This window comes from Ornithorhynchus anatinus, chromosome 5 (genome assembly GCF_004115215.2).
Source record: "Ornithorhynchus anatinus isolate Pmale09 chromosome 5, mOrnAna1.pri.v4, whole genome shotgun sequence".
Taxonomy (NCBI): Eukaryota; Metazoa; Chordata; class Mammalia; order Monotremata; family Ornithorhynchidae; genus Ornithorhynchus; species Ornithorhynchus anatinus.
The window spans coordinates 75,581,747-75,598,011 of NC_041732.1; the positions used below are offsets into that span (position 1 = coordinate 75,581,747).

The window sequence follows — 16,265 nt, forward strand, 5'->3', positions numbered from 1 at the left end:
TGCTGTGCAGAGCACTGGATGGAGGACCTATTATGTGCTAAGCACTGTACTCTCTGAGGAGTATGCCAAAAAAAAGTCCAAAATGTAATCCATGCCCCTGAGTTTTTAAATTCTTATAGTCGAATGGGGAAAACGGTAGATTAAATTGATGAATAGATCATAGTTAAGAGTGGGAGAATAAATATCAATAACAGACCCAAGTAAATATAGCAATGAATGACAATCCATTAATAGTATTCATTTAGTGGTTACTGTGTACAGGGTACCGTGGTAAGTGATTGAATAATTGATAGATTGGGAAAGTGGACAGCAAGGCCCGGTGACAAGGGGACTATGGGAAAAGTGAAGTGCGTGAGCTGGGGGAGAGTCCAGGCTCAGAGCATAAGCGTGTGAGCTGCGGGGGGAGTGGGAGAAGAAAGTCATGAGACAGGGAAAGGTGTGGGGGCAGCCTTGAACTAAGAGTCAGGTGTTTCTGGTCCGTGCTTAAGTAACAGAGGAGTTCCTTCCACTTAGCTCGAGGGATATAGCCAGTGGGTGGCCGGGGAGCAGTTGTGAGGGCTGGCAGGGGTTGTGCTGCTCCCAGTTGATTTGTTCATCTGCTGGTCCTGCACGGGTTCAGAGATGGGGGAAGATTCCAGAAGTTCTTGGGGAGCCCGGCTGTTCATCTTTGGGCAGGGAATGTGTCTGTTATATTGCTGGGTTGAACTCTTCCAAGTGCTTAGGATAGCGCCCTGCACACAGTAAGCACTCAGTAAATGCGATGGATTAATTGATTGCTAGGAGTCTGGCCTGCAGGGGGGCGGCATCAGCGGAGCCGCCACAGTGCCTGCGTGGAATGACCTGGTCTCCCCTCCCCACTGTCTCTCTCTCTCTCCATTCCACAGATGTGGACGAGTGCTTGGTTCACAACGGCGGGTGCCAGCACCGGTGCGTGAACACGCCCGGCTCCTACCACTGCGAGTGCAAACCCGGTTCCCGGCTGCACATGGATGGCCGCACCTGCATCGGTGAGTGGGGCCATCACGGGGGCGAGTAGAAGCCCCCGGGGAGGCGGAGCCCCCCGCCGGAGGAGGCATGCAGAGGGACCATGGTGGTGGTGGGGGGTCAGGTGAGGGGCACAAGGGCTTTATTAGTAATATTAAAAATAATAATAGTGGAATTTGTTAAGCGCTTACCACGTGCCAGGCAATGTACTGAGCTCTGAAGTGATACTAGCAAATGGAGTTGGACAGTCCCTGTCCCACGTGGGGCTCACAGTATCAATCCCCATTTTACAGGTGAGGTAACTGGGACACAAAGAAATGAAGTGACTTACCCAAGGTCACACAGCAGACAAGTGGTGGAGCCTGGGATTAGAACCCAGGTCTTTCTGACTCCCAGGCCCGTGCTCTATCTACTACTCCATGATCCTCCTATTTATTCAATTTTTAATATATTTATCGTAATTAGAGAAGCAGTAGGTCCTAGTGGATAGAGCTTGGACCTGGGAGTCAGAAAGACCTGGGTTCATATGTATGTCATAGACCACTAGTGTAGGGAGGGGGCTACCAATCCATCTGGCTGCCTCTGGGCAGGCTCAAGCCGCAGCCAGGCCTGAGAGAGGAAAATTGGTACCCCCACTCCTTGCTTCTGGTGGACTCATAGACGCTACAGACACTCACCCAGTCTGGCCCCTACCCTTCTTAATAGGCTCAATCATTCTCATAGTCTTCTGAGCTGAAAGGGGTCAGTCTCGTTTGTAGCAGTCCAGAGTCCCCTGGGTTGGGAAAGAAGGTGGAGTTGGTGAGCAGGGGAAATGGATAGGAGAGGATTTGGGGTGGCAGGGAAGGGGGTCACATAACAGACTCCTAAGCAGATCTGTAAGCAGACCTGGGTACAGAGCTGGAGAAGACGCTCGTTCCCTAATTGAGCCCACTTGGGTGTGATTCTGCTGGACTCTTTCAGAAAGCCTCATTTCTGATTCCTACCCCTTCAGTGGTTGCAGGGCACTGGTTTGGCTTCAGGCCCCCTGTCCCCTGCCCTCCCTCCAACCCCCTCGCCCTCCCAATTCTCCCCAGCGCACACCAGCTCCCTCTCCCCTCTGATTTCTACCTCCTTTCCTTACCTCTGGAACTCAGTCTCAAAAGATGAGACAGAGCAGAGCAGTGCTGGGAGACCACCATAGAAGAAAAGTCAGCTTGGTGGGCAGCAATTGAGAGAGGGGCTGGATTCCTTGAACAAAGGATTTGAAAAAATTGGGATGAAAACAGGCAGGATCATAAACAGAGACAGGCTATATAGGTGAGAATCCCATCAGCCAACAGCAAGGGTCCATCCTCATATGCCAACAAAACTGGAGGGAGTATAAATCTGCCATCAGTCTTTTCAGCTATACTTGCACGCATGGACAGATCTTACTCTCGGCAACATCAACTATGAAAGACAAGGACATGGGTTCTAATCCCAGCTCTGACATTTGCCCCTTGTGTGACAGTGGGCAAATCACTTAACTTCTCTGTGCTTCAGTTTCCTCATTTGTAAAATGGGGATTAAATCAGTACTTAGTATAGTGCCTGGCACACAGTAAACACTTAACGAATACCATTAAAAAAAATAAATAACCCTTCTCTCTCCAATGTAGACCATGAGCTTCATGTGGAACTGGGAATTTGTCCAATCTGATTATCTTGTTTCTTAACCCAGTGCTTAGTACAGTGCCTGGCACATAGTGTGTTTAACAAGTACCATAAAAAGCAAGAACAAAAAAAACAGAACTACTCTGGTGCTTAGTACAGTGCTTGTCCCATAGGAAGCACTAAATAAGTACCACATAAAAAAGCACAGCTATTTGTATATGTGTGTATTTATATGTGTATATGTTTATACATGCATGTTAATATGTTTTATATTTATATTCTTTCTATGCACATACACACAAACACAGATCGCTATACGTAGGCAATTCTAAGAACAGGTGCCGTAAAAGAGGCTAGTGTTGTAAAGTTGAAATTGATGAGTTGTCACTTTATGTCAGAGAGGTACAAGCACAGAACAGGCCTGTGGGCCTGCCTAGGCCCAGCCCAGGCCAAAGCCAGACATGTGAAAGGCTCTGTGTTACTTGGGCCATGTTCTGTGAGGTCAACGAGCCCCATTCTGTTGGCTGGGGTAGGGAAGAGGTTGGAACTGGGTGGCACCGTAGAGCTGAGAACCATTATCTCTGGCCCCTGTGGTGGGGGCCGGGGGAACCTGATCAGGCTCTCTAATAATAATGATGGTACTTGTTAAGCGCTTACTATGTGCCAAGCACTGTTCTAAGCCCTGGGGTAGCTCCAAGTTAATTAGGTTGAACGCAGTCCCTGCCCCACTTGGGGCTCATACTCTTAATCCCCATTTTACAGATGAGGGAATTGAGACTCAGAGAAGTGAAGTGACTTACCAAGGTCACGTAGCAGACATGTGGCGGAGCTGAGATTAGAGCCCATGTCCTTCTGACTCTCGGGCCTCTGCTCTATTCACAAGGCCACGTTGCTTCTCTGCCAGGCTCCTCCACTCTGAGGCCTCCATTTGCCCCCCACCTATTCAAGGTGTGTTGACAAGCCCGGTGCTTCTGCTGCTCCCGTTCAGTCAAGATTGGCCTGCTGATCTTGGCACCGGCAGGGCGCCGGAGGCGGAGAGATGGACACCAGCCAGGATTGGGAGGCTGGGAAGGGTAGGGGGTGGGGGGTTCCTCCTCCTGATGCTCTTTCCAGTCATCCAGTCTGTCGGGTCAGGGGTCTTGGTTGGGGGCCCAGGTCAGGGGGCAGGCATAAGATCCAGACAAACCAGGGGTTGGAGTCCCAGAAGCTCACAGGAGAAGAATCTTGGGAGATTCTGGTTGGAAGGAGCTACAAGGTACTCTCAGAGACAGGGAGGACCTGGGATTGACTGAATCACAGTGCAGTGAGTGAGCGTGGCAAGACAGGAGAGAGAGAGGAGAGATTAGGGGGAAATGGAAGGAATAGAGACCTGCTGATTCTCTATTGGTTAATACTTTTATGTCTCCCCCTAAAGAGATAGTGTGGCCTAATGGACAGAACATGGGCTTGGGACTCTGGAAGCCTGGATTCTATTCCAGCTCTGCCACTTACCCGATTTGTGACCTCAGACAGGTCACTAAACTTTGTGCCTCAGTTTTTTCATCTGCAAAATCAATCAATGGTATTTTACCACTTATTGTTTGCAGAGCACTCCACTAAAGGCTTGGGAGAGTACAATAGGGTACAGTAGACATGACTCCTACCCTCAAAGAGCTTAAAGTCTAGTAGGGAAGATACCCATTAAAATAAAATACGATTGGGGAAAAAGCAGGGATTAAATACTCGTTCTTTCTCCTTAGACTTTGAACCCCATGTGGGACTGGAAGTGTTTCTGAACTGGTTATGTTGCATCTACCCCAGTGCTTAGTAGAGTGCTTGGCACATAGAAAGCACTTAACAAATATAATTATTATTAGAGCAAAAACACTTTGTGGACAGGGAACGTATCGCCTGATTTGCACTCTCCAAGTGCTAAATACACTGCTTGCACCCAGTACCTGCTCAGAAAATATCATAATTGATGATAATGATAATAGTATTAAGTGCTTACTATGTGCCAGGCACTATACTAAGCACTGGGGTGGATACCAGCAAATTGGATTGGACGCAGCCCCTGTCCCACGTGGGGTTCACAGTCTTACAATGACTGCACAAATGAGGTAACATTTGTTACAGATGTTTTACAAATGAGGTAACTGAGGCACAGAGAAGTGAAGTGACTTGCCCGAGGTCACACAGCAGGCAAGTAGCAGAGGCGGGATTAGATCTCATGGCCTTCTGACTCCCAGGCCTGGGCTCTATCCACTGAACCATGATTAATAATTCCCCTAGGAGCCTCCCGAAGGAAAAGGGATCATGTCTAATTCCTACCTTATGTATTCTCTCCCAGCGCTTAGTACAATGCTTTGCATCCAGTAAGCATTTCATAAATACCCTTCCTACTAATACTGCTACTTACTACTTCCACCATAGGTATGAAAAAGTAGACTGGTCCCCATTGGGAAGGACTTCAGGACCCCAGGAATTAGCGCAAACCCCAGTGACCAGTGTCACCTTAGGGAGGGGGAAGGAGGGCATCCATTCCACTCATCGACCCTCCTTGGCCTCCCCCCTTCCTGCCCCCAACAGACCACTGAAAACCTGGGGCAGTTCCTGGCCCTTAACTCCAGCCATGTTCCCTTCGGTCTTTGATCTGAATGTTTCCCTCAAGGGTGGTAGATGAATCACCAACCTACCTGTAATACTATGAATAATGGTGATATCTGTGAAGCGATTGTGTGTGCCGAGGACTCTGGTAAACACTGGGGTAGATACAAGATAATCAAATTTGATGCAGTCTCTGGCCCATGAGGGATTCACAATCTGAGAAGGAGGACGAGCAGGTGCCTTATTTCTACTTTAGAGGTGAGAAAACCAAAGTCCAGAGAGGGTAAGTGATTTGCTTGAAGTCACCCAGCAGGCCGTGGCAGAGCTGGAACTAGAACCCAGATTCCCTGAGCTGCCCATGCTCTTTCAGCTACCGCACTTCATGCTGAGAATTTCTGAGGGAAGTTCATCAGTGGCTGCTGAATGTTTTACGGGAACCTCTCCAAGGGAATTTGCTGGCAGATCCAGACTCCTCAGAGCAGAGATGAAATCGTGAAATCCCTGCACTGGAAGTGACCTCAAGAAGTCATCTTGTCCAGCCTCCTGCCGCGGCCGGTCGGGACAGAAGTGGTCCTGGGGCTGGATTAGCCCAAGGCAGGGCCTGCTCCCTCCGGTCCTGCCATCAATAAGGCCAAAGGAACGACTGACACCTGCCAGCCGAATTGCTGGATCCGGAAAGCCCTCCAGGGAGTAACAGTAATGATAGTATTAAATGATTACCATGTGCAGAGTGCTGTACTGAGTGCTGGAAAAAAATACCAGGTGGGAATTAAACACAGTCCCTGTCCTGCACAGGGGCACAATTGGGGCTCACAATTCAAGCTGGGTCCTTCAGGTTCTCAGCCTCATTTCATCCTCATGGGATTCCTCCCAGGGGCAGCAGCTTCCCAGAAGAACTAGCTCTGCGATCTCTGAGCCAACGCAGATGCCCCATTCTTCTGGTTTGAGATGGCCCTAAAGGGAGGGAACTCACTTTGCTTCCAGAGGGAAAGAAGAACAGACCAACACTGGCCCCATGTGGGACTTGGAATGCAGAGGAAGGAAGCACCCCTGGGCAGGTGGGGCGGGGGGGGGGGGCCCAGACAAACAGAGACCCCCCCCCCCCACTTCCCTTCTTTGCTCCCAGGCCGGGCCCTGCCCATCCTTGGAGGAAAGACGTTGGGTCTTTGATCTCTCTTGGGCTGCCGGCACGTGTCTTCATTAAAGAACAAACTGGTGACTGCAGGTTTTAGCAAACAAATCCCTTGTTTGTTTAAAAAGTTCAACTCTTCTAAACTGAACCTGCATCCAAATCTGTCCTGTGTCTCCGACCCTACTGAGCTGACTGCTGCAGTCTCCCTTTCTCCCCCAGGAGATATTCTCTCAGCCTTTTGTGGACACTGTCGGAAGTGCTTGGGAGAGTAGAATAGATGGAAGAGACATGATCCCTGCCCAACAAGGACTTGCAGTGTAGCAGGGAAGGTAATCACAAAATAATTTACAGACAGGGAAAATTTGCTTAGAATATTTAAGTCTCTATGTACAAAAATGCAATAGGATGTTGTGAATGCCAAAGTGCTAGAGTTGGAAGGATGTTATCTGTGGAGAAGAAGAAGAGAACATCTATGGAGAGCAGGGTGGCTTAGCCGAAAGAGCCCGGGCTTGGGAGTCAGAGGTAGTGGGTTCTAATCCTGGCTCTGCCGCTTGTCAGCTGCGTGACTTTGGGCAAGTTACTTAACTTCTCTCTACCTCAATACCTCATCTGTAAAATGGGGAGTAAGGTGTCACGTGGGTTAACCTGATTACCTTGTATCTTCCCCAGCACTTAGAACAGTGTTTGGCACATCGTAAGCGCTTAACAAATACCATAATTATTTTTAAGGAAAATAAATTGGAGACAGCTTCCTGGAGGAGGTGGCATTTCAGAAGGGCTTTGAAGATGGGAAGAGAAGTGAACTGGCTGATTTGAAGAGGGAGGAACTTCCTGGCAGCAAAAAGGGTGTGATGCAGGAGTCAGAGATGAGAGAAAAGAGAATGAGGCCCAGTAAGTGCCTTAGCTTGAAAGGAGCAAAAAGTGGAAGAACAGAGTGAACTAATGAACTGCCTTGAAGCCAATTAATTACTGGTATTTATTGAGCTCTTACCCTGAGCTCTGCACTACATTAAGCAGTTGGGAGAGTGCAACACAACAGAGCAGCAGGGTGGGCTACTGGAAAAAGAATGGATCTGGGAGTCAGAGAACTCAGGTTCTAATCCTGGCTCCAATACTTGTCTATTGTGTGACCTTGGGCAAGTCACTTAATTTCTATTTGCCTACATTTCCTCATCTGCAAAATGAGGGTTCAATCGATTAGACTGTAAGCCCGTCAAACGGCAGGGACTGTCTCTATCTGGTGCCGACCTGTTCATCCCAAGCGCTTAGTACAGTGCTCTGCACATAGTAAGCGCTCAATAAATACTATTGAATGAATGAATATCTGTTCTTCTTCCTACATAGACTGTGAACCCTATGTTCATTCATTCATTCAATAGTATTTATTGAGCGTTTACTATGTGCAGAGCACTGTACTAAGTGCTTGGAATGTACAATTTGGCAACATATAGAGAAAATCCCCTCCCAGTAATGGGTTCACAGTCTAAACGGGGGACACACAGCAAAGCAAAACAGAACAAAACAAAACAACAACATCAAGATAAATAGAATTATAGAGATATACATGTCATTAACAAAATAAATAGGGTAATAATATATACAAATATACACAGTGCTAAGGGGAGGGGAAGGGGGAGGAGCAGAGGATGAGAAGGGGGAATGGGGAGGGGAGGAGGAGCGGAGGGATGGAGGGCAAAATCTGGGAAGGCCTCCTGGAGGAGGTGAGCTCTCAGTAGGGTTTTGAAGAGGGGAAGAGAGTTTGGCGGGTGAGAGGAGGGAGGGCATTCTAGGACAGTGGTAGGACGTAGGCCAGGGGTCGACAGCAGGACAGGCATGAACGGGGGACCATGAGGAGGTAAGCGGCAGTGGAGCGGCGTGTACGGGGTGGGCAGTAGAAAAAGAGCAGGGAGGTGAGGTAGGAAGGGGCAAGGTGATGGAGAGCTTTGAAGCCAAGAGTGAGGAGTTTTTGTTTCATGTGAAGGTCGTTAGGCAACCACTGGAGGTTTTGAGGAGGGGAGTGACATGCCCAGAGCGTTTCTGTTGGAAGATGATCTGGGCAGCGGAATGAAGAATAGACTGGAGCAGGGACAGACAGGAGGAAGGGAGATCAGAGAGGAGGCTGACCCAATAATCCAGTCAGGATATTATGAGAGCTTGTACCAGCACTGTAGCAGTTTGGATGGAGAGGAAAGGGTGGATCTTGGCGATACTGTGAAGGTGAGACCAGCAGGTGGTGGTGACGGGTTGGATGTGTGGCGTGAATGAGAGAGCTGAGTCAAGGATGATACCAAGGTTGCGGGCCTGAGAGACGGGAAGGATGGTCATGCCGTCCACGGTGACAGGGAAGTCAGGGAGAGGACAGGGCTTGGGAGGGAAGATAAGGAGCTCAGTTTTAGACATGTTGAGTTGTAGGTGGCGGGCAGACATCCAGGTGGAGACGTCCTGGAGGCAGGAGAGATACGAGCCTGCAGGGACGGGGAGAGAACAGGGGAGGATATTAGATTTGGGTGTCACCTGCGTAGAGATGATAGTTGAAGCCGTGGGAGCAAATGAGTTCACCAAGGGAGTGAGTATAGATGGAGAACAGAAGAGGGCCAAAAACTGACCCTTGAGGAACCCCTACAGTTAGTGGATGGGAGGGGGAGGAGGAGCCTGCGAAGGAGACCGAGAATGAACGGCCAGAGAGATAAGAGGAGAACCAGGAGAGGACGGGATCTGTGAAGCCAGGGTGAGATAAAGTGTGGAGGAGAAGGGGATGGTTGACAGTGTCAAAGGGAGCTGAGAAGTCCAAGACGATTAGGATAGAGTAGGAGCCATTGGATTTGGCAAGAAGGAGGTCATGGGTGACCTTTGAGAGGGCAGTTTTATGGAGTAGAGGGGATGGAATCCAGATCAGAGGGCGTCCAGGAGAGAGCTGGAGTTGAGGAATTCAAGGCAGAGAGTGTAGACGACTCGTTCTAGGAGTCCCATTTGGGACCTAGTTATAGTAGTAAGCACTTAACAAATATCACAATTAGGTGATGGAGAGGATTTAGGAAGGAAGGTGGGAAGTTCTGCCATTGACAAGATCCAGGTTGAGAATCCAGGTCTTCTCATTCCCAGGGCCAGATTCTCTCTACTGGACCAACAGCAGGAGCTTCCAGTTTGGAGAGAAACCCACAAGTATCTTGGTCTAGTGGATAGACCACAGGCTTGGGGGTCAGAAGGACCTGGGTCCTAATCCTGGCTCCACCACTTGTCTGCTGTATGACCTTGGGCAAGTCACTTTACTTCTCTATGCCTGTTACCTCATCTATAAAATGGGGCTTAAAACTGGGAGCTCCATGTGGGACATGAACTGTGTCCACCCTAATTACTTCATATCTATTCCAGCACTTAGAACGGTGCCTGGCACATAGTAAGTACTTAACAAATATCATTAAAGAAACCCCAAAAAGCCAGTGATCTGGATCTTCTGGAGAGGTTGGGCGAATCTGTGAAGGATACCTGGAGACAGGGCGGGACAAGGGGGAGATAGAGAGAGGAGGGGGATTAGTTGCATTTTGACTTTTTTGGAGGTCCCGCTATCTGGTTAGCAAGGACCATTCTTGGACCTGTCTTCCCTGAGGAATAGAGGCCTCCTGGATCTCAGTCCAACCCCTGACAGTCAGTCAGTCAATGGTATTTAAGTTCATCTCTCTAGACTGCAAGCTCGCTGTGGGCAGGGAACCTGTCTACCGACTCAGCACTGTTCTAAGTGCTGGGGAGAGTACAACAGTTTGTATTCCAATATGGTGTTAAAATACAACCATGGCACACTGACCACTCCGCTTGGTGGGTCAGGCGCGTCTCCTGATCTATTTCTTGTCGTGGAGTTCTCTGAGGAGCGAAGGTGGAAGAGCCTCCAGTGGTTTGGGGATTTAGGGTTCTGAGTTCAGTTCTCAGTTCTTAAGTCTTGGTCTCGCCATGCTCTCAGGTGGCCAGTGTGACCGCCCCCGGGGGACCCACACTGATTTTTTTTAATAGTGGCTGTGCTGTCTATTAAGTGCTTACCCTGAGTCAAGCTTGGGGCCAAGGGCAGAGATAGATAGAGGATAAGCAGATCGGACATGATCTCTGTCCTGTACGGAGGGAGAGAAAGCTGCAATCTTATCCCCACTTTAAGACTGACAGAAATGAGGCCCAGAGAAGTGAAGCGTCTTGCCCAAGGTCACACAGCAGGATGGTAGAGCTGGGACTAGGACCTAGGTGTCCTGACTCCAGTCCCATGCTTTTACTACTAGACCATACCACCTCCTGAGAGTGGCAGTCCCCGGCCCCTCTCCCCTCAACCCCCACCCCGCCGGGGCTGTCTTGTGTGCCCTGGATCTGCAGCCCACCCCCCACCGCCCGCCCCCGGCTCTCAGCTCGATCAACTTTTGCCCCTCACCTCCTGTCCATGGAGCCCTGTCCTGACTCGCTTCCCGAAAGGCAACGGTGGTGGCTTTACCGACATGAGCAGAGAGCCCGTCCTGTTTGCTGGGGCCTGGGGCAGGTGTGCGGCTAGTCGCCACCTTCCTGCTCGGCTCCGCCTGGCTCCCTGCGGGAAGGAGCGAGAGGATACATGCCATCAATTATGGTCACGGGGAGGAAATCCATAGCCCAAAGGCTAAATCCGTGCGTGCTGGGACAGCTGAGGCATTGGCATGGCTGGGGATGTTGGAGGTTAATCAAGAAGGCCTCTTGGGGGAGGAGGCTTTGGAGAAGCAACGTGGCGTAGTGGATAAAGCATGGGCCTGGGTGCCAGAAGGGCCTGGATTCTAATCCCAGCTCCACCACTTGTCTGCAGTATGACCTTGGGCATGTAACTTCACTTCTCTGTGCCTCAGTTACCTCATCTGGAAAATAGGGATTAAGACTGTGAGCCCTACGTGGGACAACATGATAACCTTGTATCTACCCCAGCTCTTAGGACAGTGGTTGGCACATAGTAAGTGCTTTCCAAATACCAACATTATTATTATTCTCTATAGAATGGGGATTAAGACTGTGAGCTCCACGTGGGTCAGGGACTGTGTCCAACCTGATACCCTCGTATCTACCCCAGTGCTTAGAACAGTGTTTGGTATATAGTAAGTGCTCAACAAATAACATTATCATTATTATTATTGTTGTTGTTATTATAATGGTTTTAAAACAGTGGGGAAGGAGAGGATTTTCAACACTGAGGAAAGGAGCAGGTCTGGGGACAGATGTGGTGGAGTCAAGAATGAGGGCCACTTTGGAAGTTCATGGGCTGGGAAGGAGCGCGAGAGTGGACAGAGAGGAGAGAGCTGGGCCTGTGGAGAGAGACAGCCCACTTCTTCGGGACACTGTCAGCTAGTGTCTTCAACCAGGAAGTCCCCTTGCCACCAAGCTCTCTGGGAGTGAAAAGAAAGAAGCAGCAAAATGCAGCCAAACTCTTCCCTCCCTCTAACATCATGGCCCCCCAGGGGAGACAGACCAGCCGATCCCCACGGTTGTTGCTCCCCAACTTTTGCTGCTTTAGGACTGTTTCCCATTCCCCGACTCAGTTCTGTTAGGTTTTTACTCTGGACTTGCTCCATATCTGGAGGACCTGATCCTCGCTGGTTGCTTTTTCTGACTACAGGAGAAAGCACCGGCTCCTCTGACCAACTTCGGCCATGGAGGGGCTCGAGCCTGCCTCCTCTGGCCCTGTCCTGGACCAGGTTACAAGGTGGGGGTGTCTGGAGGGTCCACACTGGGGACTGGCACATTATAATTCTAGTAGTTACAGTATTTGTTAGCACCTATTCTGTGTGTGTGCCAAGCACTGCACTAGATGAACTGGACTAGATGAACTTCATATTCAACAGTGCAGCACTATCCCCACCGTCAAAACCCTCCTACAGTCCCATCTCCTCTAAAAGACTTCCCAGACTAAGCCTTTATTTCCCCTTTCTACTCTCCATTTTGCTTCACCTAAGTATTTGGCTGTTTGCCCCTTAAGTCCTTTGCTACTTACCCCAGCCTCACAGTATTTATGGAAATACTCTTATAATCTACTATTTCTCTAACCTTAATCTCTTTGAATATCTGCCTTCCGTGAAGACTGAGCTCCTTGTGGGCAGGGATTGCATCTACCAACTCTGTTGCATTATACCTTCCCAAGTGCTTAGTGTGGTGTTCTGCACACAGTAAGCACTCAATAAATATCCCTGGCTTCGTATTGATTGATGGATAAACAATAATCAAATTGGACACAGGTCCTTGCTTCACTGAGGTTCACAGACTGAGAGGGTGGGAGACTGGGTATCAATCAAAGGTATTTATTTAGTGCTTACTTTGTGCAGAGCACTGTACTAAGAAATTGAGTGAGTACAGTACAATGGAATGGGTAGACCTGATCACTGCCCTCAGGGCACTTACAATCTAGTGAGGACTTGACAACCTCTCTTAACCTCATTTTATAAATGGGGAAACTGAGGTCCATGGGGCTTGTCTATAGTTGGACAGCAGGCCGGGGAAGAGCTGAGACTGAAACCCCAGTACCCCAGAGCCCCATCCCACATTCTTTTCAGTTCCCCAAGGTCATAGGGAACCTGGGTTGTCAGTGTTGAATTTCCCAGCCAGTGAATCACTCCCTGGAATTTACTGAGCGCCTTCTGAGTGCTGAGTGCTGGATATTTTTTTTAATGGTATTTGTTAAGTGCTTACTCTGTGCCAGCCACTGTTGATGATGATGATGTTGATGATGGTATTTGTTAAGCGCTTAACTACGTGCCAGGCACTGTACTAAGTGCTGGGGTTGTTACAAGCAAATTGGGTTGGACCCAGGCCTTGTCCCATGTGGGGCTCACAGTCGCAATCCCCATTTTACAGATGAGGTAACTGAGGCCCAGAGAAGCACAGTGACTTGCCCAAGGTCACACAGCAGACAAGTGGCTAAGCCGGGATTAGAACCCATGACCTTCTGACTTCCAGGCCCGCGCTCTATCCACTACACCATGCTGCTTCTCACTGTTCTAAGCTCTGGGTAGATACCAGCTTATCAGGTTGGGCTTTCATTCATTTATTCATTCAATCGTATTCTAAGCTCTGGCTAGATACAAACTTGTCAGGTTGGGCTTTCATTCATCTATTCATTCAATCGTATTTACCGAGCGCTTACTGTGTACAAAGCACTGTACTAAGTGCTTGGGAGAGTATACTACAATAACAAACAGATACATTCTCTGTCCACAAAGAGCTCACAGTCTTAAGGGAGAGACATGTATTAATATACATATGTAAATAAATTAATTATAGATATATACCTATGGGCTATGGGGATGGAAGGGAAGATGAGTGAAGTGAAAGGAGACGCAGAAAGGAATGGGAGAAGAAGAGAGGGTTTAATTAGGGAAGGCCTTTTGGAGGAGATTTGCCTTCAAGAAGGCTTTGAAGTTGGGGAGAACAATTATCTGTCCCTTATAAGGGGGAAGGGCATTCCAGGCCAGAGGTAGGATGTGGGCGAGTGGTCGGTTGCGTGATAGTTGAGATCGAGGTACAGTGAGTAGGTTAGCGTTAGAGGAATGAAGTGTGAGGGCTGGGTTGGAGTAGGAGAGTAGTGAGGTGAGGTAGGGGACAAAGTGATTGAGTGTTTTAAAGCCAATGGTGAGGAGATTTCTTTTCCTGATTTGGAGGTGGATGGGCACAACCCCTGGGGTTTCTTGAGGAGAGGGGAAACATGGTCTGAACACTTTGGAAGTAAAATTATTAAGGCAGCAGAGCGGGGAGAGACAGGAGGCCGGGAGGTGAGCAAGGAGGCTGATACAGAAAGGTGGTCTAAGTGCTTGCATTAATATGGTAGCAGTTTGTATGGAGAGAAAGGGGCAGCTTTTAGGAATGTTGTGAGGGTAGAACTGATGGGACAGAGTCCATGTCCCACTCGGAGCTCAGTCTTAATCCCTATTTCACAGGTGAGGGAACTGAGGCACAGAGAAGAGAAGTGACTTCCCCAAGGTCACATAGCAGACAAATGGTAGAGCTGGGATTAGAACCCACGTCCTTCTGACTCCCTGGCCCATCCTTTACCCACTAGACCACACTGCTTCCCTGACAGGGATTTGACTTCCCAGGATGGGGATGATGTCCTGACCCTGGAGGCCAGAGTGGTACTGCTAGAAAAGTCCAGTCTGTGGAATTTGGAAGGCAGGCAGTCACCACCGCAAGAGTAAAAGAGAAACCAAATAGGGTCGGAAGCGGTGTCTGCAAAACCCAAGGAGGCGATATGAAACCAAAGCCACAAATAAAACTGACCCGAAATTGCTGAGCGGGCTGATGTGGCATGAGCCAAGAGGGATTGTACTCTCAGTTCCCAGGACTGGCAGCCAATTGGACCCCAGCCCCCAGCACTGGGGAGCCCCGACGTGGGCCAGGATGGTGATGGGAAAGCTTTGTACTTTCCAAATGCTTAGTACAGTGCTCTGCACACAGTAAGCACTCAATAAATATGATTTAATAAACTGAGTTACCATGGGCATGAAAGTGCCAGATGTTCTGCTCTTGCTTGATTCAGGGGATGGAGAAGTTCCTGGATGAGCACAGGGTGAAAGAGTTAGGGCTCTTCAGTCTGGGCAGACACAGTCAGTCAGACAGTCAATTGTATTTATTTAGTGCTTACTATGTGCAGAGCACTCTACTAAATGCTTGGGAGAGTACAATATAACAGTAAACACACGCATTCCCTGCCCATAACAAGCTTACAATCTAGAGGGGAAGACAGATGTTAAAATAAATTTAAAAATTATGTAATTGTACATAATTGCCATGGGGCTGGGAGGGGGGAATAATAATAATAACAATGTTGGTATTTGTTAAGCGCTTACTATGTGCTGAGCACTGTTCTAAGCGCTGGGGTCGACACAGGGGAATCAGGTTGTCCCATGTGGGGCTCACAGTCTTAATCCCCATTTTACAGATGAGGTAACTGAGGCACCGAGAAGTTAAGTGACTTGCCCAAAGTCACACAGCTGACAAGTGCCGAGCCGGGATTCGAACCCATGACCTCTGACTCCAAAGCCCGTGCTCTTTCCACTGAGCCACGCTGCAAGGTGGGGTGACGCAGAAGGGTATAGGAGAAGAGGAAAAGGAGGGCTTACTCAGGGAAGGTTTCTCAGAGATGTGCCTTCAGTAAGGCTTCGAAAGGAGGGGTGTAATTGTCTGTTGGTTATGAGGAGGGAGGGAGTTGCAGATCAGAGGCAGGATATGGGCAAGAGGTCAACAGCGAGATAGATGAAATCGAGGTACAGTGAGAAGATTGGCATTAGGTAGATGCAGGCTGAAAGGGGACAGGATTGGAGCTCTCGGGACCAGGGAAGGCAAGGACAGGGTGCACTGGGAATTGCCGTTCCACAAATCCCATAGCCCTTGGGTGAGGGGCACCGACCGGAGTTGGACAAGAGGCAGGTCAGGTTCAGAACAAAGAAGATCCCTCTTCCTCTAGTGGGTTGGACACAGTACAAGATCGTTTCCCACAGGAAGTTGGGCTGCTGAAAATATCAGCACCCCCCCAGAAGAGTTTGACTAGATTCATAGACAAAATGTCCATAATGGCAGGAAAGTCAGGGATGGAGAAGGAGACTTAGGAGTGTTGGATGGTCCCTACTGGATCACCAGACAGCGAGTTCAGGGTGTTTAATGGTCCATGTTGAGTCACTGGTGGGAGAGCTGGGTAGGGGGTATTGGGTAGGAGTCCAGGAGGGCAGACAGCCTGTGGTTACACCAAGCTTCCTGGGCTGGTTGGATCACTGGCTCAACCCAGAGTTGGGAGTCTCATGGCCTGAGGTTCTTATGACTATTTGGCTTAGGCGCAGACTGACTCCTGCTGACCCTTACTTGAGAGATGGCTCCATGAGCCTGTCCCGACCCCGGACACACCGACGGCTGGTCCTTGGCATCCAGGCCCTTTTGGGTGAAAACCCAGGGCAGGG

General features: G+C 49.3%; 1 protein-coding gene across 1 annotated transcript in view; it reads left to right on the forward strand.

The window, feature by feature from the left end:
- MEGF6 (multiple EGF like domains 6) overlaps positions 1–16,265 on the forward strand; it is a 287,988-nt gene that overhangs the window by 229,340 nt on the left and 42,383 nt on the right. The window contains exon 8 of the mRNA XM_029065970.1: positions 885–1,007. Within this exon, the coding sequence (XP_028921803.1) occupies positions 885–1,007 (123 nt within the window). The remainder of the gene's footprint in view (positions 1–884; positions 1,008–16,265) is intronic.